Here is a 24,279-nt window from a genome sequence, read left to right on the forward strand (position 1 = left end):
ACGCCTCAGTGTCAAATGTGTGATTCTTCCACTGTCTAATGACAACAATGCAATCTAAACCCACAGAACCCATAAGGTTTTTAAAAAACATTTTACTGTAAGTAGAGATGGCAAACTAATGGGCTGTGAAGCCATCTAGTGGATTAGAATTGCAGCAACACTTAAAAAAAAACAAAAAACAATACTTTAAAGACAGACAGCCTTAATGGTGGTGCTATTTCTAATGTTTGAATGGCAAATTCTACCAGTGGGGGGTTATTTCATTACAATAAAGCTTTTAGCAGTTTAAAACATGGATTGGTTTATTTACAGGGCCTACACCCACTTTATATAGAAACGCGGGACTTTGAAAATCTACCACTGCGCTTGCTTAACTGGTTTGAAACTGGGCTCATTGACGATAACAAAGCCTTAAAAGACAGAACACGCTAAATGCCACACACCAACAGCGCTGCACACAAAACAGCACACACGGTACATGAATGAAGCATGGATAGATGAAGTACAATCTCTTCCGGGAGTCGCCCCCATATAACCTTCTTGAACACGCCCACAAACATCTCTCTGAAATTTGATTGGTCCGCTGGGATGAGCGCAGCGTAGATCTAGGTATAATAGATGGCAAGGCAGTACAGCGACAGAAATATTATTTGCTGTAACAGGTAATGATTTTACCATGGACGCATTTGAGAGAACTGAACAAAGTCACCCTGCAATAGAAACCATGGGGGTGTGCTTAGTATGTTGGCAACCACAAAACAAACAGCATTGATTCAAGGAGACAGAAAGCTATTTATAACAGTTTAAACATTAATCATTAAACATAGGGCTACCTTGGGGTCTAGTCTAGTAAATTCACATACTTACAGTAGCCGAGCAGAAACTTAGGCTTAGTATTATCTCTAACAGAACTATACTGTAAGACACCTGTGGGGTTTGTCTCCTGTTTATTTGAAAAATCTTGCTAAATTGTGGCCATTTCTTTCTGAGTGACAAAGAGTGACACTTTTATCTTCACTTTATGGACAAATGTGGTGAACCTATTAAGTGTATCAGCAAAAGCTGTAAAAACTCTGCTGCTAGAGTACTCTGTATAGGACCAGAAGGTCACCTATCAGTTTCAATAAGGATTTTGAAACTCTTTTATTTGTAACAGACATGCATGCAGCATGTGACCCAGCACAGCTTCCCCTGTCACTTTGCTCCCAGGAGCAGAAAAAAGAATTTGCTTTTTATGCTCTCTGAGCTGATGGAGGTATTTTTTAAATGTTTATTATAGTTCATCTTTGCAGTACTCTTATATTGTTTCAAATCGTTTTTACTCTTCACGTTTGTTCCGATTATTTGTGAACAATAACAACAACAATTTGAATTGGATTAACACTGCCACATTTCTTTCATTAATAAAGGCTATTGGAATATTATCATCCTCACCATAAAATAGCAATTTCTTGCTGTTTTTCTAACATTACATTCACCATTTTTAAAAAAATCCACATAATTGTTTCATAGTCATTGTATATAAAACAATATACAGTATTTATATTTTTATATTAGTGACCGCCTGCCATTTGTTGCGGCTTGGATGCGGAGTCTTTTCTACCTAACCTATTTCTATAGCGGAAGCCGGGGTCAGAGGTTATTGTCCCGGAGTAACCTGCCTGCGCATCGTCACATCACCCCACTCTCTGCTGTTAAAGCGTCTGTTGCCGCTGTGTGACCTCATCATGATGTGATTTCTGCTTTCCCATCATCACCGGAGCCGGAGATGTCCGATAGACTCAATTAACCCGTCGAGTTCACCGTCGTCAGGATTACGTGTCGGTTCGTCTCCGCCGGTGAGTCGCTGGTTAGCCCTGGTGTTTATGTCGGGTCGTGTTACCGGTCTGTGGTTAGTTTGGAGCACGCTGCAGGACGGGAACGTAACGCCGGCCGGCACCGCGCTCAGCTGCAGCGTTACCGTGTTAGCTGCCGGTTATTAGCATCCGCGCCTCAGCTCTGACCGGACAGGTGACTGTCAGTAAGTTAGCTGAGGTAACGCTGGGCAGGAAAAAGCAGGCATGTCGTAAATCATATGGCCTGAGACTGAGCTTTCACTCCGTTAATGGTGTAGTTCAGCTGTGGCTGCTAGTTTGGGATGTTCCCCTGGCTCACGTTTGCAGTTGCTGCAGTGCTCGGCTTGTTTTTCTGGTCCCGCAGGCAGCTCTCCATAGGTAAGGTGTGCCATACCTGAGACTGCTCTGTCCGCGTGGGCGAGCAGGTAGAGGAAACGTGTCATTGTAACAGCTTCCACAGCGTAACGTTAAATAACACTGTGTTGAGTAGGTAGTTTTAGTCTTTTTCAATAAGATGTGTAGAGCAAACCAGTGCTTTACCTACTTGTGGCTGTGTGATGACTGGTCCCAGTATGAGCAGCCATTCACGCAGAAGTCATTATTTCATCCAGGTGCATGTGTTGCAATATGTATTATCAGGATTCTTAGGTTTATGTAATCCACTTTTGCAATATGTCAAACAGTATCGCATGGTAGCCAAGGTAATCTCATGTCACACTGTACCCTGAATTTTGGACTCCGTATCTCGTTTATAACTGTTGCCTCCCATGTTCTGGTTCTTGTAAGTGTTTGCAGCCTGTTCCTGTCGCCCAGCCATGGCACAACAGAGCGGTGCTGCCAAGAAGAACCCAGCTGCTGCGACGATACACTCTCACTTCATCGTGGGATCAGTATCGGAGGAGAATTCGGAGGATGAAATCCAAGGGAAGCCGGACATGCAGCTGGAGGGAAAGACGCCTCGCTCCTTGTCACCATCCTCCTGTAGCTCAGACAGCACCTCTGAAATGGGCTTTGACCACATTGATGGCTCCATGCACAATCTAAGGTTAGAATACTAGTATTTTGTTCCATTGCCTATGATGGACATTTTCGGACAGTTTTACATATAGTAAAGACATTACCTTTAAGGGCAGAAATAGTTAGGTTTTTTTTTTTTTTTTCTGAGGGGCCACTGGGCCTGGAAATTTGAGATACAGTACAGATATGAAGGAATACTGCCTTTTTACCTGGAGTACTCTCTGTTCTGCACTTCTTCACTGGGTAGTCCTTTTTGACAGCACATGTGAAAAAATGTGATTGACCTAGCAGCACACTGCTAAAAGGTTTCCCTGTGTCCAGAGTCTGTGAGGTTGGCCTCGAGGGTAGGCATAAATTTCAGAATGTTGGTTTGGGATAAATGGAAAATGTTCACACACGAGAAGTCTGAATCTGACTGTTGAATGGAGCTATTCAGCTGCGACAAAACTTTGTTTAAAGCTTGCAGCAGTCTTTAGTCTCTCTGCCAGCCAAAGCTCTTTCATCGAGCTCCTCAGACATCTCATTTTACTGTCACTTTAACAGACGGGCGCTTGTGAAATATATTTTCCCCACATCAGATTTGGGTTTCTGTATTTGAGATTCAAATAAGAAAGTCATGGTGGATGTACGGTAGGTAACAGAATATCTTTCCAATATTTACATGACTCTTGTTTTCCATTTGACTGAGTTTAAACATTTTCAGATTTTCTACTGTATATTTTGTTTCTATTCTATATTTGGTTTGTATCCTTGTAGTGTACAACCATCTGTGTGTGTGTAGTGGTGCATTTTGCCTGCTGATTTGCTTTGTTATGATTTTAGAACGTCATATGTGTAAGGCATCAGCTCAATCATTTCTTTGTCCAATCTGGTTTTGTGTGATTAGTTTCACAAGGGCAAATAGGATGAAAGAAGTGGGAGAACAGTTCTTAAAACTGGAAATACAGGATTGTTGGGGGGCGGCATGTTCTGCTTCTTTCTGATTTCGTCTCTCACACGACAAAAAAAAAAACAAAACAAAACTCAGAGTTCCAATGAGTCTAATTCCTCCATTCAGTGGGAGCTGTTTTGCCGTATGTCTGTAACCCCTATAGTGATGCAATAATACAGTGTCAGGCCACAGTAGCCAGCCAGCCAAACGAGCCGAGGCGCTACCGCGCCCTCAGCTCATATCCCCCCCCCTCCCCCCAAATGGTTCCTGTTGGGGTGGAGCATGAGTAATAAGTTCTGTTGGAGGCGCTTGCCCAAGCATGTAAACATATTTCAGAGCTTTTGCACAGCATGTTCATCTTGCTCAGCAGTTCTTCTATAAGCAGACTGTTTTATCCTGAAATATATCTTTATGACTTTGTCAATCACACCTAACCCTGAAGTTGTTACTATCATTCCGATCATAAGCCAGTTTTCTGTAATATTTATTGCTGTCATAGATTTAGATGAACCAATTTTAAAGCACAGCTTCTACGTAATGATTGAGGTCTGATGCCATCCTTCTGCCAGTTTAGTTTCTAAATTGTTATCGTAAGATTTATATCATGAAATGCTTTCTACACTAAATGATAGCACGAGTTCTTATCTGTTCGTCATTAGCTTGACTACTTTGTACCCTGTTCTGTCCACAACTACAGGTGTTAAGAAGGACCTATATATGGATTCTTTGTTTTTTTAAAACAGACCAAGCATGTCAGGGCTGCACCTGGTGAAACAAGGCAGAGATCGCCGGCGAATTGATCTGCAGAGGGACTTCACTGTAGCCTCTCCTGCTGAATTTGTCACCCGCTTTGGTGGTAACAGGGTCATCGAGAAGGTGATGATTTTTATTTACCACTGTCTTGACAAAAATGTCAATCGTGTCATTATCAGAGATTGTATAGGATAATAAAGTTCATGGTTCTCTAGCTATATTTACTTAATTTTCAAGATGTAACATGATTAGATCAACCATTATCAATGCTGTATTTTTACCCATGTGTGTAAGTCAGCATTAATAACACAACAGTCTTGCCTTTCCAGGTGCTTATCGCCAACAATGGCATTGCAGCGGTTAAATGCATGCGCTCCATCCGCCGCTGGGCCTATGAGATGTTTCGTAATGAAAGGGCAATCCGCTTTGTCGTTATGGTGACCCCAGAGGACCTGAAGGCCAATGCAGGTGAGCTTTTGTGTGATTTCACTCAGCATGTGAAACACCTGAATAAGTGCATCAGCTGATGTGTCAGACTCAGCTTATGTCCTGATGCTGGACAGTTGAAGGCTACATGCTTTAAATTAATGTCACACATTGTTCACAGAGTACATCAAGATGGCAGATCATTATGTGCCAGTGCCAGGAGGGACTAACAACAACAACTATGCCAATGTCGAACTAATTCTAGACATTGCTAAACGCATACCTGTTCAGGTACTACCATAATAATAATTTCTCTTTAAAGTTCCCACTTTTATTACTAACTTTAATATTAATTAAACCCCCCCCCCTTTTTTTTTCTCACTTTACAGGCGGTATGGGCTGGATGGGGTCATGCATCAGAGAACCCCAAACTCCCAGAGCTGCTTCAAAAGCATGGCATTGCTTTCATGGGTAAGGGAAGTTTCTTAATTTATCTGTCACTTTGTTGCCCTTTTAGCAAACCTTCACATTACTTGAATAAAGTATGTTTACTCTGTCCTTAGGTCCTCCAAGTCAAGCTATGTGGGCTCTAGGAGACAAGATTGCTTCTTCTGTCGTGGCTCAAACAGCTGGCATTCCAACCTTGCCTTGGAGTGGAACAGGTAGGTCAAAGATCATGTGGTATCCAAAGATAATCTTCTTTTGACGCTCTTTATGATTAGATAGGGAAAAGTAAATAGTCAAGGTTTCTACATTGCTTCAAATTCAAACCTTGTGTAGTACTGTGGGTGTTTGCTTTTAGCAGTATTGCAAATTGCAGGTGTTTGAAGATTTTAAAAAAAGAAAAATCTTAACACAGTGTCACGGAAATTGATCCTGAATGTTATCTGCTTGTGTTTCTCAGGCCTGACAGTAGAGTGGACAGAAAACAACCAGAAGAAGCGTATCATCAATGTACCTCATGATGTCTATGAGCTTGGCTGCATCCAGGATATAGAGGAAGGCCTGAAAGTAAGCGTGTTATCTAGCTGACAGTAATATGTAATAGATGTCATGTATGCTTTAGTATACTGTACATAGTTGCATGTATAGTAGACAGTTGTATTTTTCTATTACCAGGCTGCAGAGAAAATTGGCTACCCTGTAATGGTGAAAGCCTCAGAGGGAGGTGGAGGAAAAGGCATCCGTAAGGTCAACGCTGCTGATGACTTCCCTAACCTTTTCAGGCAGGTCAGTGGAAACTTTAAAACATTATATGGGAAAATAATTGGTAATTTTTTATTTTTTTTGCATTTGTTGACTGTAACATTTTACTTTCTTGTTTTGTTTTCCAGGTTCAGGCAGAAGTTCCAGGATCACCTATTTTCATCATGCAGCTAGCCAAGCATGCTCGACACTTGGAGGTTCAGATCTTGGCTGATCAGTATGGCAATGCCATTTCCCTGTTTGGAAGAGACTGTTCTGTCCAGCGACGGCACCAGAAAATTATAGAGGAGGCTCCTGCTACCATTGCCACTTCTGATGTGTTTGAGGATATGGAAAGGGTACGCTGTCTAACATTGCTTACACACATGTATATAACTGATCAAGTTAGACTCAGATTAATAGAATATTACAACGTATACGAGCCTTAATATGATTAGACTTGACCTTTCTCCTCAGTGTGCAGTCAGACTGGCTAAGATGGTGGGGTACGTCAGTGCAGGCACAGTGGAGTACCTGTACAGCCAAGATGGCAGTTTCTACTTTCTGGAGCTCAACCCTCGTCTACAGGTGGAACACCCCTGTACTGAGATGGTGGCTGATGTCAACTTGCCTGCTGCCCAGCTGCAGGTCAGTCCCACTCACACGTCTGCGCTGCTGGAAATGGCACATTCTTAGATCACTTTTGATAGGTTTGAATCTGCGCTGATCCAGTAGCATTCAGTCACGCTTCACCGCCTTCACTGTCATGTATTGGATCCCACCCCCTTTACCATGGCAACCAACTGCAAAAGAATGAGGCAATATGCAGAAATGTTTTAGTAGATCAAGTGGTTATAGCAACAATGGGTCATGTGGGCTGTTCTGCAGTGTGAATATAGGTCAGGGGCATTTAAGCTGAAGGGAATTGTTGCTGTCTAGTTTAGCTGATTGGGTGTCGCTGTGGGAGTGACACTTTCTCTCTGGAAACAATTGTATCATTTTACTGGCAACAATAGAAATCACCCTTTAGAGCTAATACATCCATAATCTGTATATGTGCTGTAATATATTGTTAAACCTGTTTGTTCAAGGCCTGTCTGCCAATTCCTTAATATTTTATATTTGTCAGTTCAAGACTTGTGCATGTAACCTTTCGTCAGATTGCTATGGGTATCCCTCTTCACCGGATCAAAGACATCAGGATGCTTTATGGGGTCCAGCCCTGGGGAGATTCCTCCATTAATTTTGAGGATCTGTCAACAAGTCCTTCCCCGCGAGGCCATGTCATTGCAGCACGTATTACCAGTGAAAATCCAGATGAGGTACACTTCACTTTCTCCTGGTACACAAAATATTAAGATTACACAAAGTCTGTGATTTCCTTTGGGGTTCTGTTCCTTTTTATTCTGTCAAATTTATACTTAGTAATTCAATTATACCATAAAACATTTTCTTCTCTCGAGTGTTTACCTTATCTCAATGTGAAAATTAGTGTCAGATAGTGGTTTTTGGTTCAGCTTATGAGAGGATGAAATATGCTTGTCCAATGGCAGGGTTTTAAGCCAAGCTCCGGAACAGTGCAAGAGTTGAATTTCCGCAGCAATAAGAACGTGTGGGGCTACTTCAGTGTTGCAGCTGCTGGAGGACTCCATGAGTATGCAGACTCTCAGTTTGGACACTGCTTCTCCTGGGGAGAAAATCGTGAAGAAGCCATCTCGTGAGTATACGTTTTGAAAACTTGTCAAGGAGCTCATTTAAAAACCTTTTATTTACTGCTGATTTTTTTTTTTAATGTATTTATCAGAAGTTTTTATAGTTGATGTGATTTTTGTCTTAAAATTTTTCTAGCAACATGGTGGTGGCTTTAAAGGAGTTGTCTATCAGAGGAGACTTCAGGACCACAGTGGAATACCTCATTAAGCTGTTGGAGACTGAAAGCTTTCAGCACAACAGCATCGATACAGGCTGGCTGGACAGGCTTATCTCAGAGAAGATGCAGGTACAGTATGCAGAAGTGTTCCAGCTGTAACCAGTCTTTCACTGAATTTTCTTTAAGAAAACTTTAAGAAAAGAAATGTTTAATATACTGACACTGCACTACCCCCAAGTGTTGAGATAATAGCAATACCTTGTGGCTTCTCCTCTTGGCACCATCAATTTTGAATGTGTGCTTAAATGTTTGATGTTTTTCTTGCAAAGCAGTAAAGTGTATGTGGTGTGCAGGCAGAGCGTCCCGATACAATGCTGGGGATTGTGAGTGGGGCTCTTCATGTGGCAGATGTCAATCTAAGGAATAGTGTATCTAACTTCCTGCATTCTCTGGAAAGGTAATAGATATTCCATGCATTAATAACCCATGTCCATAAGCAGAAACTCAGTAGAATAATGTTTTCCAGAATATGAAATATGAGACACACACTACTCTTTGACCAGGGGCCAGGTACTTCCAGCACACACACTACTCAACACTGTGGATGTAGAGCTGATCTATGAAGGCACTAAGTACGTCCTGACAGTGACACGCCAGTCTCCCAACTCCTATGTGGTCATCATGAACAACTCCTCAGCTGAGGTGGACGTCCATCGGCTCAGTGATGGGGGTCTTTTGCTGTCCTATGATGGCAGCAGTTACACTACCTACATGAAAGAGGAGGTGGACAGGTAAGAGAAAATAAATCTCACTTAGGAAATTATAACCACCAATTTAGCAGTTGCTGCAACACAGAACAGAATGAAAGTTAAATAACAGATAATGAAATAACACATCTTAATTTTGTTAATTCATTGTCTGGAAATTTCTTGCCTTGGTTAACAGATTTATGGAAATTAAATATCTGTTTTCTCTACAGGTATCGCATCACAATTGGGAACAAAACGTGTGTCTTTGAAAAGGAGAATGATCCTTCTCTGCTGCGTTCTCCATCAGCGGGAAAACTCATTCAGTACACAGTCGAGGATGGTGGGCATGTGTTTGCTGCCCAGTGCTATGCTGAGATAGAGGTACGGCATGTCCATGCTGTTCACGAGAAAGATGGCATCATTTCAGACTTTGTGTTGAAGGGATTGTATACATCTAAACTCTGGGCTTTTAACTTCCAGGTGATGAAGATGGTAATGACCCTTACAGCAGCAGAGTCTGGCTGTATTCACTATGTGAAGAGGGCTGGGGCAGCACTGGAACCTGGTTGTGTCATTGCAAAATTGCAGCTGGATGACCCAAGCAGAGTACAACAGGTACTGTGTTGCTGACTAATATAGTACAGGTACACTCTATGGAATTCTGTGTGCCTGGTACAAAGTGAACTGTGATTTGTAATATTTCTTTAGTTTAAAATATCAGTTGTTGTTTTTGAAGTTATTTACATGTCATGTGTACATTTGTCTTAAAGACAAATCAATTTATAGTCAAAATGGCAGTGTGGCAGGTAGATAAGGCTGTAAGCAAAGATGAATATATGTGATGATGATCTTTAGAACATATCTGAACCCAGTTATTGTCAGGAGGCAGGCTTAATGCTATGGGTTAGGTAACAATGCCCAAAGAATAAAAAAGCGGTCTACATGTTTTTGGTTTCTCTCTTGGACATTATTCAGGGTAAATGCACATTTCTTCTTCTGATTATTTCAGAATATGGCCACTCTGTCCCTCTAGACCACACAACTCAATGCCTGTGTATGAAACAATGGCCAAGGAACAACAATGTTGCAGACTGTGCATAAGAGGTATTGTTTGTCTTGTAGGCGGATCTCTACACAGGGGCACTGCCTTCTATCCAGGCAGTAGCTCTGAGAGGGGAGAAGCTACACAGAGTCTTCCACAACACACTGGACCACCTTGTTCACATCATGAGTGGCTACTGCCTTCCTGAACCTTTTTTCAGCACTAAGGCAAGAATTCATACACATCTTGGTACACAACAATATCATCTTTATCACTGTAAGCAGTTCCTTAAAATGTATGTGTGTGTGTGTGTGTATATGTGTGTGTATATATATATATATATATATTTATTTATTTTTAATTTTTACTAGTTGAAAGAGTGGGTGGAGAGGCTGATGAAAACTATGCGTGATCCCTCTTTGCCACTCCTGGAACTTCAAGACATCATGACTAGTGTGTCAGGTCGCATTCCCCCTGGTGTGGAGAAGGCCATCAAAAAGGAGATGGCTCAGTATGCCAGCAACATCACCTCAGTGCTCTGCCAGTTCCCCAGCCAGCAGGTGCCTGTAACACATGCTCACACCATACAAACTACTCCCCATAGAGTTCTATTTCTAGCTAATTTTTAATCTTAGAGTAATGATCATTCTTAAGGGATAGTTGGTATTGTTTTAGAGTGACTATGTTCTGACAGTAGGATTCAGATGCTCTCCAGTTTTCTAGTTGGCAGAAAAAAATGTTGCACCAACCTCCTGGGCTTTTTGTGTAGTTTATTTTGCAAACAAATAATTTCAAAATGTATATCAGAGTGACAGCATAGTAAGTAAAGGATAAGAAGGATACAGTTATCTGTGTGTAATCAATATAATCTCCCCTGAATGAAGGACACAGAGCTGTGTGTGTAGTGTATCTTGCATAAATTACTCCATAATACGAAAAGATATATTTTCTATGCGTGACATTTAGACAAAAGACATTTATGGATATTTTATGAATGTTATATTCACGCATAGTTTTGATTTACATAAAAAAGTTCACACAGTTCTGATACTTTACTAAGTTTTTATCACAAATTTCATATCCTGTTAGGATCTGCCGTTACTTGTACCTGTATGAAGTTTCACTATAATCGGACTAGACTAAGTGAGAGGTCATCAGCGCCACTGGGATTAAATGCTCATGAGTCTGCTGTTGTTGGGATTACATGCTTATGTGGTTTATCTCCTTTGTTTCTAGATTGCAAATATCCTGGACAGCCATGCTGCTACTCTTAACAAGAAATCAGAGAGAGAAGTCTTTTTTATGAACACACAAAGCATTGTTCAGCTTGTGCAGAAGTAAGCTTCAAAGTCTATAACTAAATTTGATTAGACTAGAATTGTCCATGATGTATTTTTATATGAACTTTAAAGTATATTGCAGTCAACTTTGTGTCACTTTTGTCCTCAACAGGTATCGCAGCGGCATTCGAGGTCACATGAAGGCAGTGGTTATGGATTTGCTCAGACAATACCTGAAAGTAGAGATCCAGTTTCAGAACGGTGAGGAACAGTAGCAACACACAATGTTACTAGTTTTAGAGATTTACTGTGGTGGCACGTTTCTGAGTGCAAGGCTAACATGGTTTTCAGAAACATTTACTCCCAATCTTTCAGAATAATTGCAGTTACTTTCTCTCCTTTTGGTGGCGCACTTTCACAATAAACTCTTCAGCCTCCGACTCTGCAGTTCCCCTGTACAGTATTTACCAAAGCTTTTATTTGCTTCCTTGTTAACAGGACACTATGACAAGTGTGTGTTTGCACTGCGTGAGGAAAACAAAGGTGACATGGCCAATGTGCTCAACTATATTTTCTCCCATGCCCAAGTCACCAAGAAGAACCTACTGGTCACCATGCTAATTGTAAGTGTCCCTCCTTACACAGTGACAGATTTCCCTTTGAAAACTTCTTTTTCAGTGTTTACGGTCTGTGCATGTTTATTTGTACTGTATACGCACTAGCAATGTGTGATATAAGATTAAGAACTTTATTCATCCCAAACTGAGAAATTCCACTCTGCATTTAACCCACCCAAGCGCGCACACAGCAGTGAACACACACACACAGAGAGCCATTGCTGCGGCTCTTGGGGAGCAGTTTGGGGTTCACTTGCTCAAGGGTCTCACTTCAGTCGTGGTATTGAAGGTGGAGAGAACACTGGCTATTCACTCCGCCCTGCCGACAATTTCTGCCGGTCCTGAGACTCGGACCTGCGACTTTCGATGCCGTTATAAGTCGGGTTATAAGTCCAACTCTCTATCCATTAGGCCACGACTGCCCGCATTTGATAAAAAGCGATCTATTATGAATTGCTTATTACATGCTTGTTATGAATTTACTTTACGCATTATTGCCTAATAAGGTAAGTAACTCTATAATGTCATTTTCATCTGCACAGTAAATGTAATGTAAATACTGATTAACATATTAACTAAAAGTCTAAATGTGTTGTTATGCTTTTTGGGTGGTGAAGGTTGTGATAATTATCTAATATCAATGTTTTTATTTCAATTGTTCTAGTCTCTTTTAAAAAAAGAAACATGTTTGTGGTATGAAATTATTATAATAATAATTTCTTGTCTAGGACCAGCTGTGTGGACGTGATCCCACACTCACAGATGAACTGATGGCCATATTGACCGAACTTACCCAGCTCAGCAAGACCACCAATGCCAAGGTGGCGCTGCGTGCTCGACAGGTCAGACGTGGTTTACAAATTCCTTTCAAATATCTGAAAACACTAAATGAAATGAAATGAAATCACTATTTAATTTAGTGTTTACAATGCTTTTACAAGCAGTAGAAAACAGTAGCTATAAAGGTTAGGTGTCTTGTCATCATGAATTTACAGACAGAAATGTTAAACATGTTCACATAAAACCTGTTAGAAATCTGGATAAACTCAGGCTTAATTTGCCTTAAGTTTAACTGTAACAGTGCAAAGTAATTATTGAACATCTGTGATCCACAGTGAGCGTTTCACCACCAGATGTCACTGTTCACTCTCCACTTCACACATTGAACCTTTAAATGATCAAACTGTATAGAGACAGAGGATCTGTCACAATTAAAATGATACATATGTACTGCTTGCAATCTTATACTTGAAGTACCATTCATCCAGGTGCTGATAGCGTCACACCTTCCCTCTTATGAGCTCCGTCACAACCAGGTGGAGTCCATCTTCCTCTCTGCCATTGATATGTATGGACACCAATTTTGCATTGAGAACCTGCAGGTAGGTAATGAAAGCCACAAGGTTATTTACTGCTCTGAAAATTAACATGAAATGTTTATGATGGCCTATTTTTGTTTGTATTTTATTTATTTTTTTAGAAATTAATCCTTTCAGAGACATCCATCTTTGATGTTCTGCCCAACTTCTTCTACCACAGTAATCAGGTAGTCAGGATGGCAGCACTCGAGGTGAGAGGAACAATAAACAGTTCACAAATTCCATTTTAATAAAAAAATGCATTCATTTCACATAACTAATATTTTCTCATTCTTCATATCACTTAAATACAGGTGTATGTTCGCAGAGCATACATTGCCTATGAGCTCAACAGTGTTCAGCATCGACAGCTAAAGGACAACACGTGTGTAGTAGAGTTCCAGTTCATGCTCCCCACCTCACATCCCAACAGGTATCACATGTGCGAAATGCCCACATTGCTCACCAGCTGTGCATCTCCTGCCCTTCTGCTCCCCCCTTAAACGGCACTGTGGACGTTACTGAATTTAATATTTACAATAGGTGGTTTCCATTATTGGCAGTGACACTGGCAGAACCACAATATATTTGATCCCAGCTTTATGTCAGTTTACTATATACAGTATTTTAGCAACAACACCTCTAGCTGTCTTCTGTTGTTTGGCTCAATGCCACCTTCCTCAGAATTATCAGCATTATTTGAGATGAGTTGTGGTTACACAAAATGTGTAATTTGAACATCTAGAAACCACTTAGTTCATGGTGGTTCATCCTCCAGGGTGCCATGGTTCCTCTCTTCCCATACCAGTTACCTTTTCATTTTTCGTCTTTGTTCCCCATGCAAATGCTATATGTGTAAAAGAAGGGAGTAAAAGAGTAAAAATACTTTTCTTGGTTTGTCATAAATGTTTCGAGCAATGAGCAACAATATTCCCAGCTTCAAGTGCATCATGTCACTTGCTCTTCTGTGCAAGTCCATGAAAAATAAATATGTCATGTGTGACATGGGAGTTAGACCCAGGGCCTGTTTGTTACTATAGCATTTCTGTTGCACCTATGTTATGCACCCCACCAGAGTGATTGTGTTCAATTTTTCTGTGTGTATGTTGTCTGTTGTCACTTTGCAGTGCTGGTATTTTTCTTTGCTTTGTTGGATTCAGCTTGTTTATGCAGTTAGTTGTACAATGAATGCTGTCATATAGTCATTTTATTGCATGAATTAACCTTCATGTTTGTCTCATCCCTGTGAACTAAAGATAGCATGAGTGTGTGAAATGATCCTCAGCCTTTGTGCAGAGTGTACCTTGAGACAAAGAGGCCTTAGGATCTCATGATGCATGTTGCAAAGGGAGCAGTCAGGAAACTGAAATGTGTGTTCTTTACTGGAAAGATATTTTCAATTTACTGAAGTCATCATTTTTATAATCATTGCATCCATTTAGGTATTAATAAAGAACCTGTTAAAGGGCTCACACACACACACACACACACACACACACATACATATATACATACATACATACACACATTGCTAAACCTGGACTGTCTTCCTCTTCTGATGCCTGCCACTAACCACTTAGTAATCAATGTTGTTTAATTGCAGAGGGAACATCCCCACCTTAAACAGGTATTGTACACATTCTTTTATTGCTTAGACTGCTAGTGACTGTAGAATAGCTAGCTGCATGGTCAGCACAGTAATTCATGTAAAGTTAATTCATATGGTGATCAAGTCAACAAGTTTGCAAAATGAAACAGATTTGGCAACAGGGCTGTGGTCTGGTTGATAAGCACAGTTCTTCTTAATGTTACTGACAATAGCATGGCCTTTAGTGTGTCAACCTCTGTGTAAAAATATGAGTCAGTATGTGTGTGAGAGTGTTATGTGTTCTGTGCTTCAGAGTTGTGGAGATTTGGAATAACTTGGGATATAATATGGTGTTATATAATTTTTTTTTTAAAAATACATGTTGGGGAAATGCTAAGCACCATTACATATCTGAAATCAAACATGTGACTGTCCTGCCAGGAAAATGCCTGCTCCAATCCAGGACAATGTAAATACTGTGGACACTAAATTATGGGAAACTAAATGCCAGGATCTTAAAGCACAAGATAGCAAATCTAAGGAACATAATGCTGAGAAGAAAAATCCCTCAGATTTGGAATCTGTGGACAGGTTTGATACACAAACCCTCTTTGGTGTTTTCACTGGGTGTGAGCTCTGGGAAAGCTTATGGCAATCATGAACTAACATCCAACAAAAAGAAACTTGTGAATATTTAAAGGGTCTTTCTGGTGGATTTGTTTCCTTGTTCCTCTGAAAGGAATATTTTCTGTTTTTTAACTATCAAAAATCCCTTACTATTCTACAGATTGTGCTACTACTTGCTTGTAATTTGAACCTCATTTAGTGTTTATACTAAAGAGCCCCCTAACATTAACACACAAGGCTTTTGAGTTTTTGATACATACTATTGTATCCCAACCTCACAAACTGCCAAAAAGTTAAGGGCTCAAAACTGTTGAGGTTCTAAAAAGTGGTTAGAGGACGTCTTTACAAAGTCATTTGAGTAGTAAAGCAGATTAATTGCTCTTTGACACTCCAGGATGTCATTTTCATCCAACTTGAACCACTATGGCATGGTGCACGTGGCCAGCGTGAGTGACGTCCTGCTCGACACATCTTTTACACCGCCTTGTCAGCGCATGGGGGCCATGGTCGCTTTTCGTTCTTTCCAGGAGTTCACCAGGTCAGTCTATGTATGAGATAGTGCTTAGCTTGGATGATTTTTGGTTGGTAGGTGAAGATAATATCGCAAGTGTCCTTCATGGCATTTATGATTTTCCTTCTTTACAGGAACATAGCAGATGTGTTGAGCTGCTTCTCTGACTCTCCACCCCCAAGTCCAACCTTCCCAGAAGGGGGTAATCCTGTCTTGTATGGTGAAGAGGACAACAAGGTGATGGGAACAGACTTCATATAGTCACAGGCGGCCCGCTCACCTGTATAACTGTACATCTTAGTTTAAAATGTTTATTTGCTTTGTTATCCAGAGTGTCCAAGATGAACCTATCCACATCCTGAACGTGGCTATAAAGACAGATAGCGACATTGATGACGACGGCTTGGCAGACATGTTCCGGGACTTCACTCAGTCTAAGGTGGGGGCTTTATACAAAATGAACCTTGTTTCTCTTGATTTCAACAGAGAGAAAAATGTATAATGCTGAAAAAAAGACCATACTAACTTGATATTTTTGCCCGTTTCCCATTCTAGAAATCTCAGCTGTTTGAACATGGCATCCGAAGGCTGACTTTCCTTGTGGCACAAAAGGTGAGAGTGCTAATCAGTGTTGTCCATCTCAGTTGCCTGTCTTCACAATCCTATGCTACGCATGTCACTTATTCAGCAGTTCTGAACAGCATGTATCATGATGTTACAAGCAAATTGTCCTGCATCTTAGTAATCACTAATACTTTGTTACTTTATGTAGAATAATCATAACTGTAATGATTTCCTTTGGAAATTCAGCTTATCTTCCTGTTTGTGTCTATCTCTTTCTGCATGCTTTGCTTTTGCTACAATTATGATGACAGGATTTCAGGAAGCAGGTCAACTGTGAGGTGGACCAAAGGTTTCATGTAAGTAGAAGATAAAAGAAATAAGGACAGGCGGCTCTCTGATCTAATTTATTTGACTGATGCATTTTGTCATAAACATTTGAAACAGGTTCTATTTGTGGAGTAGTTTTTAAGACAATCGCCTGTGAGACTTGTTTTGAATAGACAATATATTGGATGTAGAATAATTAGATTAAAAGACAGAGTAATAGTATGTTTACATTACAGCTCAGCATGCTTGTTATTTTACAGATTTCATTAAAGCCCTAATACAATGTACATTTCAATTTTGGCATGTTAAAGTTTCAGATGTAAGTGTCCTGCAGTTGTCAAGTATAAATAAATTCCCCATCATGATAGTTTCGTCATGTCCCGTGCCAATTGTGCTTCAGTACACAAGACCATATCTATCTGCAGGTTTGACCCTTTATAAATAGAGAACATTCTAAAATACAGATGACGACAGTAATGACAGAGTTGGGACAGGATTTGGGAAACACCTTGTTCTTTAGCCTCTGCTGTCATTTTGACAATAGGCTTTGATTTTTCCCATGATGGTACCATAGTCTCTGATGAGAGCTAATCATGCTAAGTATCACCATCATTATGTGCTTCTTGTTACACAGATTTTTTTTTTTCTAGTAATGTGCAAATGCACCATTCTCTATGTTCACCCTGTCTTTTCATGTTTTCTCACTTCACTATATTGTGGCATGCGATGTGTAATCAGTGTCAAATAATGGCTGCGTACGTTTCCAGTGTGTATGCTATTGCAGTTCTTTCGTTATCATGAAGGCTGTGAGTTGACAAGAACGTCTCCAATCGGTCTGGCATTATTTTGGCAAGTGGGACACCTCATCTGATAACGTCTAACAGGCCTAGCAGACATTATTCATAGGATCAGATCTGTCTGAAAAAGGAAATGTTTTATTCATTAGCATGGCGAGTGGTGCTTTCTGTTTGTAACCTATTACCATTATTACATGAGCTTGTTGTTATGGTGAATACACAGTGATTCCAGCAATAAAGACAAATGAGGCCCACTGCATTAAATGCAAAGTCCTCATAATCACTGCGCAGTATTCCATAAATGTGTAGCAATTTAAGCAAAGCCTGTAGTTGGTGCATGTCTGATTTGGTATTTTTAACACTGAACTGCTGTTTGCAAACAAGGTTATTGTTATTGGAGATGTTGCTGATGTCGTTTTGTCCTTTCTGTTTTCATCCCACTATCCTCCACGCAGAGAGAATTCCCCAAATTTTTCACATTCCGTGCCAGAGACAAGGTGGGTGTCATATTACTTATTACAAAGCATGTGTCAAATCAGCACCTTCACTCAATACCTGAATGACCAAATTAGAGGCCCATGTAAAAATCGCCATATACCTGCCATCCGTGTATCGGAATGTTATGACACTAAAAATTACCCTAAATTTTAAGATACGACAGAGCCTTTGGCTTGGAAACCATTCAATACCATGTTGTGGTTAGACTTTTTACCCCCTTGGCAATGCTAAATTTCACTTTTTCACCATCAGTGATGTCTCTTCCTCTCCGTTACCCCTGATAGTTTCACTACAATGACACCACCGAAACTCATTAAAGTAATGAACTCTTTAATTATGTCTCGCATTTAAGAGAAATGACACCCATTAGCAGCTTTCTGAGATTGCGATTGCCCATGATTTCATTTACTTAATACAGTGTTTTGGCTCACAGGCATCTCTCTAGTCTTACATCAACTGAGTGCTACTGAAATTGCCAATTTAAGCTACTCCTATTAATGGAAAAGATGATGGCAGAGGGACCTAACTTGATAGAAAGTTCATCAGGAAAGTGTGAACAAGCTCATTTAAAATATTGTTGATTTTTGTGAGCATGTTCTGCCTGTTTTAATAGTTCGAGGAGGACCGGATTTATCGGCATTTGGAGCCAGCATTAGCTTTCCAGTTGGAGCTCAACCGCATGCGCAATTTTGCGCTAACTGCCATCCCATGTGCGAACCATAAAATGCACCTGTACCTTGGTGCAGCCCGTGTGGAGGTGGGCACAGAGGTTACGGACTACCGTTTCTTTGTGCGTGCCATTATTCGCCATTCTGATCTGGTCACAAAGGTAAGACAGTTGCAGCCCAAGAGAACTTTTGTGCTCCCAGTTGTTAATTCATATCTCTCCATTTATACTTGCCCCTCTTTCTTTCTTGTTGTTTTCCAGGAGGCCTCATTTGAGTACCTTCACAATGAAGCAGAGCGTCTGCTGTTGGAAGCTATGGATGAGCTAGAGGTAGCTTTCAACAACACAACTGTACGAACTGACTGTAACCATATCTTCCTCAACTTTGTCCCCACAGTCATCATGGACCCATCAAAGGTTTGCAAAACACACACACGCACACAAATAATAATTTGTCTACATCTCACATTGTGTTTCATGAATTTGCTTCTCACTGAGCTTTCTTTTCAAACTTCAGATTGAAGAGTCTGTGCGCTCCATGGTCATGCGTTATGGCAGCCGCCTGTGGAAGCTGCGCGTCCTGCAGGCTGAGTTGAAAATTAACATTCGCCTGACTCCAACAGGAAAGCAAATCCCCATCCGCCTCTTCCTCACCAATGAATCAGGCTACTACCTGGACATCAGCCTGTACAAGGAGGTCACTGATTCCCGGACGGGACAGGTGGGGCCCAAAGACCGACAGGTGGGACACTCATACATCTTCCATCTCATCTGCTTGTTGTCTACACATTGTCAAAGGGCTCCTTTCTGTCTGGAAGCTTCAACTAGCAGACTGCAATTTAGCAGCCATTCTTGTAAAGTTAAATTTGAATTTTGTCATTTCTGTAAGTTGACTTTAAGTTGGCGTAGAGATCTAGTGTGTTGTCATACCCTTAACTGGGTGGACAATTCTTGCAGTACTGTGTTTCTTCTCACAGTTGATCAGGTAAGTTACTCTTTATCCGTCTTGCCATCTATCCATCAATTCCATCATCACTACCATCCAGTCAGTATGAAGTGAATGTGGAGTGACTAATGTAATTGGCTTTGGTAAAATCTACATATAATAATGAAGATAAATCCACACATTTCAAACTTTTGTTGTTTCTGTTTTATTTTTGCTGGGTGGTCACTTTATTTGTTCCATTATAGTGAATGTGAGAAGTGTGAGAGTATATTTTAGACATGGCAGAGAATTGACTGCATTTCCTGCTTTAAGGCTGCTCTAATAAATGTTTTTATAAGAACAATCAATTGACTATATGCAGTCTGAAAGGTATCACCTGTACTGAACAGACCACTGAGAATTGTCACTCAACTCAGTTCAGGCCATTTCACTTTCTTTAAGGTCATTGTTTTGATTTTATGGCATTTGCTGTTTTGCGTCATTCTTCTAGATGCAACAGACAGCAAAAAAAGCTCTGATAAACCTACTGTGAGGTACCTACCTAGCACAAATATATCAAGTTATTGTATTTCAGTGTTGTTCTTAAAGCCTTTTGTGCTGGCAGTGAGTGATCAAAAAAATCTGTAAATGCAGGGATAAGGTTGTGTGGGCCTTATCTGATCCAGTATCTGTGATTTGTAGTGCCCATTATGATAAACATATACTTGTACTCTAGCACAGGAGATGGCAAGTGGTCCTGTCTGATGGCCCTCATAATGTATGGTGTTGTGTCCTATACAGAACATCACCCCTTTTTGTGTACATTGTTCAATATCGTTGAATTCTGCTTCAGATGTAATGCTTGATAATTAGCAGGTGGTATGACACATGGTCCTTGTCATCATGATCATTAATGCTCAAAATCCTGATTTTTTTTTTTTTTTTTTTTTTTTTTTTTTTTTTTTTTTTGTTGCCTTAATCATACGTTTATTGAAGATAGTATATCAGTAAGGTGACTTTACTATGTCCTTCTTTGTTTAGATCATGTTCCAAGCATATGGAGACAAGCAAGGTCCATTGCATGGCATGCTCATCAACACACCTTATGTCACTAAGGACCTGCTACAGTCTAAGCGCTTCCAGGCACAGTCTCTGGGCACCACATATGTCTATGACTTTCCAGAAATGTTCAGACAGGTACAGTACAAAAACAACTTACCTCTTCACCATTGTGCTTAGCTTCTGTTTAGAAATACTGAATAAGAAGTCATTTTGTTCCATTTCATTACTTTACCCAGGCGCTGAAAAAGCTGTGGCATTCAAGCCAGGCCTATGCACACTTACCCACATGTCCCCTTCCTTCTGAGCTGCTCACCTTCACAGAGCTGGTTCTTGATGCCCAAGGTCAGCTGGTTCAGATGAATCGACTGCCAGGGGGCAACGAGGTTAGAGTTTTTCCAGTTTAGTTTAACATATAAATATAGACACACACACAAAAAAAAAAAATTAAAAATAATACACACTTATATCAACAAGACTCGTTTCTTTATCTATCATCTTTTTCTAAATGTGCAATATTACCTTTTGCTCTGTAGGTGTCTCTGTGCTTCTTTGGCTCTGTTCTTGAGTGCTTGTTAAACACTTTGTTGTATGGCAATGCTTAATGCATCATTTAAAGCACACTGAGATATAATGTGTATGTCTAGCAATTCTAATTTATATATAAAATGCTGTACTTTGAATCAGCTTTGTGGCATGACAGGTTCACATGTCAATCTATATCTTACTCTCAGCTCTTAACATGTGAACAAACCAAAAAGAGGATTTACAATATATTTGTGGTACAATATTTAGAAATACTTAGTGTTGCTTGTGCTAAATTGCCTATGCTCTCTGTATCCAGGTTGGTATGGTGGCATGGCGGATGACCCTGCATACTCCAGAATATCCAGGGGGACGGGAAATAATCGTCATAAGTAATGACATCACACACAAGATAGGCTCATTTGGGCCCCAGGAGGACTTGCTGTTCCTGCGAGCGTCAGAGATGGCACGAGACAGCAGCATTCCTCGAATCTACATCGCAGCCAACAGTGGTGCCCGCATTGGGCTGGCAGAGGAAATCAGACACATGTTCCATGTGGCCTGGCAAGATCCCTCTGACCCCTATAAGGTCAGCCAGTAGTCTTTTTCCTCCCTTTCTTCATTTTAAACTTTATTTATTTATTTTTTAAGATTTATTATATTTAGAAATATACTTTGGTTAATTAAATTCCTAATCCCCAAATGTATTTTCTGTATAATAACTATTATTATGTGAGACATCTGTCAGGTCTTGATTATTTGTATAGCCATATTATTGTATTTTCTAATTTAATAGATGCTTTCTCTACTTTCAAATAATATATTGACATTTTGTCTTTTGCATCTGTCCCCTGCAGGGTTTCAAGTATCTCTACCTCACACCTCAGGACTACAAGAAGGTTTCAGCTCTGAACTCTGTGCATTGCGAACATGTGGAAGATGAAGGAGAATCCAGGTGCATACTTTGTTACATAATATTATTACCCTTATCTTTGTATGTGAGGAAATTAATCTGCAAGTTGCTGGAGTATCTATATATGTGAAGCATACATGAATCAAGGCCAGAAGACTGCAGCAGAGGTGACAGTGAAAGGGAAAGCCATTGCAGGGTTATGTCAGGCTTTGAGAGAAAATATGTGTTGTCACGCAGGTACAAGATCACTGACATTATAGGAAAGGATGAAGGCCTGGGGGTGGAGAATCTGAAAGGGTCTGGAATGATTGCTGGGGAATCCTCTCTGGCTTACGAAGAGATCATCACCATGAACCTGGTAAGACTGAAGTGGGCATGCTTATATACAAAACCACATATGTACAAAATCACACACGCATACTTATCTTCCTCTTTAGCTATTAGCTGTGCACTTGAACAAATACCTGTGCTAAATAATTGCATCTGGTTTCTTAATACTTAAGGCATTAACATATTTTGCATTCTCCAATAGGTCACATGTCGAGCCATAGGAATTGGGGCATATCTGGTGAGGCTTGGGCAGAGAACCATTCAGGTGGATAACTCTCACATAATCCTCACTGGAGCCGGAGCGCTCAACAAGGTAAGAATAATCACAATATAAATCTGTATTTCTGTGCAATACATAGTTTGTAACATAATGCCGTTCTCCTCCTGCAACATTGACTGAGTACCAAATGAATTGTCTCTAAATTCACACAATTAAAGCATCTTAATTTTAATGAGGAATTCACATATTCATTAGTTGGTTATTAAATGTTTCTGCTAATATGGGAGAGAGGGCAAACAGTTTATAAATGAGCAGTCTGTGTGTTTGTCTTTTTTATAAGACAAACTGCAGAATCTGACATATTAAAATGACATGATAGAATAATGTGCATTTAATAAAGAAAATAAATTAGAAATGTGTACTGTGATTTTGGTGCTTGTTCCTACTCGGCGATCAGTCCTCCTCCTTCCTCACTCTGTTCTATTAGGATTCCCTTTCCGCTCCCAGCCACAGGCCCACCTGCCACTCACAGTGGAACAATTGAAAGCGAACCATGAAGTTGTATTTGCATAGAAATAGAGTGACATGCCAGAGGCTGCTGCACAGGACACCCATATCATTTGTTTTTAATCAAAATGAAAAGTTTTGCTGAGGCAGATTGTTTTCTGCATGCGGGTGATTGGTGTGTGTGTGTGTGTGTGTGTGTGTCCTTACACGCTTCACTACTTCCTCTTGTTTTGCTTTTCATTCTCTGTCCTTGTCAGTGCATTAAGATGACTCCATTTCAAATTAGGTGACAGATCGCAACATGACAAATCATGTAAATGGCCCAGTGATGGCATACCTATTTTCTGGAAGCTCACTTGTTTTTAGATTGCCCAAATGTTTAGCTCAGTTTGTTGGACTAGACCCATAATGATGGTTACTGACTGGTTAAAATATATGGAATCCTTTGCTTACAATTGATTGTTTATATGTTCAAATAATACTGATTTCACTAGTGACACAGACAGGGTTGTTTTTTTTGGGGGGGGTTCTGCTCATTTATCATACAGTTTCCTGGCTATTAACTGAAACTTAATGGAGAACAGGAGGCTGCCAACCACAGATCATCATTTCATTACCTGCTGCAAAGCTCTCATATCTTCATGGAGACTGGATAGTAACTATTAGTGCAAATACCCCAGTGAGCTGTTACATCCACTTGGCCCCTTGTTTTCTTCCTCCCAGTCATCTCCCTCTGTCCCTCCTGCTATATTCCCTCCTCTCCTCCCTGCTGTGGAATCTTAATGAAGCCAGCAATGGCCGGAGGCACAGGGGTTTTGTGTATGTCAAGGTGACTGCAATGTTTCTTGGGGCCGCAGGCTTTCCTGACAGCTTTAGGAGAGTGCCCTAGATTTGTAGCCAGATACATAACCATTAATGGTAATAAAGAAAGTAAATGATGGCTGAAAAGGTGAGGGCTGAGGGTATGGATTGCGCTCCTCTCTGATTTTTATGGAGCCATGTCAGGGCCCTGCCACCTGTTCTGGGCTGCTTGTGAAAATAAGGTGGGCTGGGAGTGAGATTTTATGGCTTCAGGTTGGCATAGGGGCAGTTTCAAGGGCACCCTTATACAGCAGCCTCTATTACAGCCGGTAAGAGGAAAATTCAGAATGCACATGA

The 24,279-nt window shown here is 40.5% G+C and overlaps 1 protein-coding gene across 7 annotated transcripts in view; it reads left to right on the forward strand.

Moving 5' to 3' along the window:
• Positions 1-1,658: 1,658 nt before the first annotated feature.
• The window catches only part of acaca (acetyl-CoA carboxylase alpha), a 30,704-nt gene continuing 8,083 nt past the window's right edge, over positions 1,659-24,279 (forward strand). Inside the window, exons 1-44 of one of the 7 annotated variants that reach the window (XM_026327768.1) lie at positions 1,659-1,838; positions 2,622-2,880; positions 4,527-4,659; positions 4,866-5,004; positions 5,144-5,253; positions 5,352-5,433; positions 5,526-5,624; positions 5,867-5,973; positions 6,082-6,192; positions 6,297-6,506; positions 6,625-6,795; positions 7,308-7,469; positions 7,701-7,864; positions 7,996-8,146; positions 8,371-8,474; positions 8,581-8,808; positions 8,997-9,147; positions 9,247-9,381; positions 9,889-10,035; positions 10,180-10,368; positions 11,045-11,145; positions 11,261-11,349; positions 11,587-11,711; positions 12,434-12,547; positions 12,974-13,087; positions 13,186-13,275; positions 13,378-13,496; positions 14,667-14,690; positions 15,093-15,242; positions 15,673-15,816; positions 15,924-16,026; positions 16,121-16,228; positions 16,345-16,401; positions 16,665-16,709; positions 17,933-17,974; positions 18,589-18,804; positions 18,904-19,059; positions 19,160-19,384; positions 20,609-20,764; positions 20,866-21,012; positions 21,471-21,740; positions 22,009-22,106; positions 22,302-22,422; positions 22,597-22,707. In XM_026327768.1, coding sequence (XP_026183553.1) covers positions 2,651-2,880; positions 4,527-4,659; positions 4,866-5,004; positions 5,144-5,253; positions 5,352-5,433; positions 5,526-5,624; positions 5,867-5,973; positions 6,082-6,192; positions 6,297-6,506; positions 6,625-6,795; positions 7,308-7,469; positions 7,701-7,864; positions 7,996-8,146; positions 8,371-8,474; positions 8,581-8,808; positions 8,997-9,147; positions 9,247-9,381; positions 9,889-10,035; positions 10,180-10,368; positions 11,045-11,145; positions 11,261-11,349; positions 11,587-11,711; positions 12,434-12,547; positions 12,974-13,087; positions 13,186-13,275; positions 13,378-13,496; positions 14,667-14,690; positions 15,093-15,242; positions 15,673-15,816; positions 15,924-16,026; positions 16,121-16,228; positions 16,345-16,401; positions 16,665-16,709; positions 17,933-17,974; positions 18,589-18,804; positions 18,904-19,059; positions 19,160-19,384; positions 20,609-20,764; positions 20,866-21,012; positions 21,471-21,740; positions 22,009-22,106; positions 22,302-22,422; positions 22,597-22,707 — 5,748 coding nt within the window. In that variant the 5' untranslated portion in view covers positions 1,659-1,838; positions 2,622-2,650. Of the gene's footprint in view, positions 1,839-1,914; positions 2,214-2,621; positions 2,881-4,526; positions 4,660-4,865; positions 5,005-5,143; positions 5,254-5,351; positions 5,434-5,525; positions 5,625-5,866; positions 5,974-6,081; positions 6,193-6,296; positions 6,507-6,624; positions 6,796-7,307; positions 7,470-7,700; positions 7,865-7,995; positions 8,147-8,370; positions 8,475-8,580; positions 8,809-8,996; positions 9,148-9,246; positions 9,382-9,888; positions 10,036-10,179; positions 10,369-11,044; positions 11,146-11,260; positions 11,350-11,586; positions 11,712-12,433; positions 12,548-12,973; positions 13,088-13,185; positions 13,276-13,377; positions 13,497-14,666; positions 14,691-15,092; positions 15,243-15,672; positions 15,817-15,923; positions 16,027-16,120; positions 16,229-16,344; positions 16,402-16,664; positions 16,710-17,932; positions 17,975-18,588; positions 18,805-18,903; positions 19,060-19,159; positions 19,385-20,608; positions 20,765-20,865; positions 21,013-21,470; positions 21,741-22,008; positions 22,107-22,301; positions 22,423-22,596; positions 22,708-23,101; positions 23,243-24,279 lie in introns of those variants that run through there. The other 6 variants (XM_026327766.2, XM_026327772.1, XM_026327767.2 and 3 more) reach the window with 6 other exon arrangements.

The sequence above is a fragment of the Mastacembelus armatus genome, chromosome 14, assembly GCF_900324485.2.
Source record: "Mastacembelus armatus chromosome 14, fMasArm1.2, whole genome shotgun sequence".
Taxonomy (NCBI): Eukaryota; Metazoa; Chordata; class Actinopteri; order Synbranchiformes; family Mastacembelidae; genus Mastacembelus; species Mastacembelus armatus.